At 41.7% G+C, this 5495-nt stretch overlaps 1 protein-coding gene across 1 annotated transcript; it reads left to right on the forward strand.

Annotated features, from left to right (window-relative positions):
- Positions 1–767: 767 nt before the first annotated feature.
- Or2ak6e (olfactory receptor family 2 subfamily AK member 6E) lies at positions 768–1688 on the forward strand. The gene has a single exon (NM_001000013.1). It carries the CDS (start codon positions 768–770, stop codon positions 1686–1688), a length of 921 nt encoding a protein of 306 aa, NP_001000013.1.
- Positions 1689–5495: the final 3807 nt, after the last annotated feature.

Consider the following 5495-nt stretch of genomic DNA (forward strand, 5'->3'; position numbering starts at 1 on the left):
GCTTCTCAGTTTTTTTTTTACAAAACTCATTTTGATTATAATTTACTTATCATTGAGGTAGAGTGTGTTGACTTGTTGCATGGCAAATGTCAAGTTGTTAATTTATTCTATGTTGTATTCAAGTTATCTATGCAGGACTAGGATTTAATTTAGCTAGAAGAGTGGTCCCCTATCCTGAAGCAACCTATGTTTGATCCAGTATTGCATATAGTATGTGTGATGATGCACACTCATAATCCTAACATGTGGGAGGCAAAGGCAGGAGGATAACAAGATTGTGATTTTATGCTTGGTTACACAACCAACATGACCTACACATAACTGTGTCAAAACATTTAACTAAGCCCTTTTCAAGAACTTCCTCTGGTTAAAAATAAAGGTGATTGTGACATGAATCCCTTAGAAAGAGGTCAGAGTGTTGGTATTTATGAAGACCTTGATCTGGAAGAGCTTGCAGACATCAAACAGAGAAAATAGCCAGGAGAAATGAAGGGTATATAGAAGAGGATCCCATGATTTTATGCATGCATTCTTCATGCACCCTCTGAAACAGAAAAGTCTTACATTAGAATGTGTAGCTCTTAGCAACTTTGTCACTTTAGAAAAAGTAAGAATAACTAAAAGAACTATTTTTTAATAGATTAAAGTCTAAAACAAGCATAGAAGAGAGTGCTCTACAGCTAGTCCAGAAATGTATCCTCAAGGACAGTCCTCACCAGGCCATCCCCTTTCCAGATTTTATCTGCTTTGATGGTTCTTTCTAAGTCATGGAGACAGGAAACCACAGCTGTGGGACAGACTTCACCTTGGTTGGTCTTTTCCAGTATGGACACATGGACACTTTCCTCTTCACAGTCATCACCCTCCTCTTTGCAGTGGCTCTCATAGGAAACATCACACTGGTCCATCTCATCAGGCTGGACCAAACACTCCACACCCCCATGTACTTCCTCCTCAGCCAGCTCTCAGTCATCGACATGATGTACATCTCCACCGCTGTGCCCAAGATGGCAGCTAACTTCCTGTCAGACACCAAGACCATTTCCTTTCTGGGATGCCTGATCCAAGTCTTTGTGTTTTTGACTCTTGCTTGCTGTGAAGCCCTCCTGCTGGGTTTCATGTCCTTTGACAGGTATATAGCCATCTTCCAGCCCTTGCACTACCCTGTGTTCATGAGCAGAAAGATCTGCTGCTCCATGGTTGCCAGTGCCTGGAGTAGCAGTTCCATCAATGCTTTAGTGCACACAGTGTATGTATTTCAACTTCCATTCTGTGGATCTAGGATTGTTAACCACTTTTTCTGTGAGATTCCATCTCTCCTGCCACTGGTGTATGAAGACACGTCCCAATATGAGCATTTGATTGTCATGAGTGTCCTTGTCCTTGTGCTGATACCCTTCCTGGCCATCCTAGCTTCCTATGCTCGGGTGTTGGTTGTTGTATACCAGATGGGTTCAGAGAAGGGACAGAGTAGAGCAGTGTCCACCTGCTCCTCCCACCTGACTGTGGCCAGCCTGTTCTATGTCACTGGTCTCTGCACCTACACCCAGCCACACTCCTTGCATTCTCCTGGGAGGGACAAAGTGGTGGCTTTGCTCTACTCTATCATCACCCCTGTTCTGAACCCGTTCATCTACAGCCTGAGGAACAAGGAGGTCATGGGGGCCCTGAGGAGACATATGGGATGATGCATATAGATACTGAAAGTGGGTCTTTGGGTCACCTTGTGGACTGATCTAAAGGCTGGTCTTGACACTCTCTCGGATGATTTCAGGATTGATATTCTGGTGGATGCTCATTACCTTGTCTCATTGACTGAAAAGGAACATGAACCTTTGCCCACACAGTATCACACTGAGCCGATGGGTTGAAGATGTATGTTGGCTCCTCAGGAGATGGATGGATTTTGTTCCTGAACCTAGCATCTCTGGCTGCCTGTCAAGATGGGTTGACTTTCCACAGAGCTTTCTGCCCTGATGCAAGGCTCCATGCTTCTCAGACTGTGGGAGTCAATACGTGCTTGGTCTGCACTTGCCTCCCTCTTGCTCTGGAAGCTCTTTTGACTGTTTATGAGTACAGCTGTATCTGTGTAAATATTTTACATAAATCCGACTATTTCATTGGTTTTTCTTTTTAGGCACATCAGTTATATAAGAATGTTGGTCTGTTTTTATAATGTGACATAATTTAATGACAATTTTGAAATAGGGAGGGAGCCAATTTAATGCTTGCTTTGATGCTTGTGTGACTATTGTCACCTCAATAAGATTTCCAAGCTCTTGAAGGGGTTTTCAACTCCATAGGAAGAACAACAATATCAATCAACCAGGCCCCTCACAGCTCCCAGGGACTAAACCACCATCTAAAGATTACACATGGAGGAACCCATGGCTCCACTCACATATGCACCACAGGATGACATTATCTGGCATCAATACAAGGAGAGACCATTGATCCTGTGAAGGTACAATTTCCCAGTGTGTGGAAATGCCAGGGCGGTAAGGTGGGAGTGGGAAGGTTGGAAGGGAGAACCCTTATAGACACAGTGGGAGGAGAATGTAATGTGGGTTTTCCGGAGGGGAAACTTGAAAAGGGGATAACATTTAAAATGTAAATACATAAAATATCCAATAAAAGAGATTTCCAAGCTGTTCTAAGCTATTTAAAGATGTCTTGCTGTCTCCCCTTATTAATACCTTTCCCCAAAATTCAGTAATGACTTTGTAATAAACCTCAATGGATCTGTCTGTCAGTATGCACCCTGTCTCCATGAACACATTTATGTTGATCTCCCCTGTTTCAATTTACGTTGATCACCCATGCTAAGTTTTATGATAAGGGCATTTAGAGCAACAGACCTAGAATGGTTTTGCTTTGGAAATCTACACACAGTGTCTGTGTTTTATTCATAGCTAATATACAATAAATTCTGAGAGCAATAATGTTTTTTAAACATTTTGAATATCTTTTTAAGATCAAGATTATATCTGTGTGTGCATGTGTGTGACAGTGTATGTATGCATGTATGTATTTATGTCTGTCTGTCTGTCTGTAGGTATGAAGGAATGAATATAGAAATTTTATGTGGTTCTGGCTAGCCTGGAGCTCCCTATGTGTCCCAGAAGGGTTTCAAACTCACTTAGGCTCTCTTCCCTCTGCCTCCCAAGTGTCAGGATTAAAGTTGTGTGACAACATGCACAGATTTTTTAAATGCAGTTACTAGCTTTTGTTTTTGTTGTAATTTGGAGTCACAGATGTTTTTGAGCAACCATGTGGATGCTGGGAATCAAACACAGGTCCTGTGGAGGAGCAGTCGGTGCTCTTAACTGTTAAACCAGCTTTCCAGTGCCCCTGCATTCTCAAAATAATGAATCATTGTCATGTAGTCCAACAACCAATGAATGAAAACTTCTATGCACCTAAGAGTTGTGTAAGTAACATGATACGTAATTCTCAGTATTAAAATATAAATGTTGTTTGAACTACCTGAGGACCCAGCTATACCTCTCTTAGTCATATACCCAAAAGATGCCCCAACATATAAAAAAGACACGTGCTCCACAATGTTCATAGCAGTCTTATTTATAATAGCCAGAAGCTGGAAAGAACCCAGATGCCCTTCAACAGAGGAATTGATACAGAAAATGTGGTACATCTACACAATGGAATATTACTCAGCTATCAAAAACAATGACTTTATGAAATTCATAGGCAAATGGATGGATCTGGAAAATATCATCCTGAGTGAGGTAACCCAATCACAGAAGAACACACATGGTATGCACTCATTGATAAGTGGCTATTAGCCCAAATGCTTGAATTGCCCTAGATGCACAGAACACATGAAACTCAAGACGGATGATCAAAATGCGAATGCTTCACTCCTTCTTTAGAAGGGGAACAAGAATACCCTTGGCAGGGAATAGGGAGGCAAAGATTAAAACAGAGGCAGAAGGAACACCCATTCAGGACCTGTCCCACATGTGGCCCATACATATACAGCCACCCAATTAGACAAGATGGATGAAGCAAAGAAGTGCAGGGCAACAGGAACCGGATGTAGATCTCTCCTGAGAGACACAGCAAGAATACAGCAAATACATAGGCGAATGCCAGCAGCAATCCACTGAACTGAGAATGGGACCACCTTTGAAGGAATCAGAGAAAGGACTGAAAGAGCTTGAAGGGGTTCGAGACCCCATACGAACAACAATGTCAACCAACCAGAGCTTCCAGGGACTAAGCCACTATCCAAAGACTATACATGGACTGACCCTGGGCTCCAACCTCATAGGTAGCAATGAATGTCCCAGTAAGAGCACCAGTGGAAGGGGAAGCCCTTGGTCCTGCCAAGACTGAACCCCGAGTGAACGTAATTGCTGGGGTGAGGGGAGTAATGGGGGGGTAGGGAGGGGAACACCCATATACAGGGGGAGGGGGAGGGGTTAGGGGGATGTTTGCCTGGAAACCAGGAAAGGGAATAACATTCGAAATGTAAATAAGATATACTCAAGTTAATTGAAAAAAAATATAAATGTTGTGAGGGCAAGAGTAGTGGCATGTCATTACTCGCACTACTGCATATATCCACATCCATATCCACACTTATACATAAATAAAATAATAATAATAAGTGTTGTGGAATATTTTATAGATGCCTTGTTGCTTATTTGTAATTGGTACCAATAATTAGAGTGATAAATTTAGGAACACATAGAAACACCTGTTCTGGCACTAATAAAAATGTGTTTCATCTGTTGCCTGCCTGTGGTATTCCATTTCCCTAGCTGGGCTACCTTGTCCTGCCTCAGTGGGGAAGGAAAAACCTATCCCTGCATAGAGTTTGTACACCAGGATGATAACCAGGGAACCCTCATACTCTCAGGAGAGAGGAAGGGAATGTTGGATTGATTTTTGAGGTGGAACAAAGAGGGAGGAATAGTCTGGATGTAAAATGAATAAATAAATGGAAAAAAGAATGTATGTCACCTGTTGTGTGTGCACATAATAGTGTATGTAATTTATTACATATATTTTATATGCTAGATATGAATGCATATACATCTGTAACAATAATAACAGATGGAGGCTATTAAACGGAACATGAGAAATGTGGATGTAGTCTGGGGGAGTAAAGGGAAATACAGTAAAATACAGTAAAAATTTATAGTGAAAGGGAACATAGCCAGGGATACCCTACAGAGGAGAAAAATCATGCTTGCAAAAGGCATGAGTTATTTAATAGAAATCTAAGTGTCAGGCATAGGATTCCTCCCTCAAACTGTCTTAGTCTGTGAGAAAACACCATGTCTGTCACTAGAGAGAAGCTCAGTGGTTAACAGCACTATCCGTTGTTCCAAAGGATCTGGGTTCAATATCCAGCATCAAATCACAGCTCACAATTGCCTGTAACTTTACTTGAAAGATATTTGCACACTCACACCAACACAGATAAAATAAAAGTAAAAAAATAACAATTGCATCCTGCACAAATG

This window comes from Rattus norvegicus, chromosome 10 (assembly GCF_036323735.1).
Source record: "Rattus norvegicus strain BN/NHsdMcwi chromosome 10, GRCr8, whole genome shotgun sequence".
NCBI lineage: Eukaryota > Metazoa > Chordata > Mammalia > Rodentia > Muridae > Rattus > Rattus norvegicus.

Bases quoted from the DNA above. Each gene is read 5' to 3' on its own strand.
- Or2ak6e (NM_001000013.1), top strand. From the start codon at position 768: ATGGAGACAGGAAACCACAGCTGTGGGACAGACTTCACCTTGGTTGGT.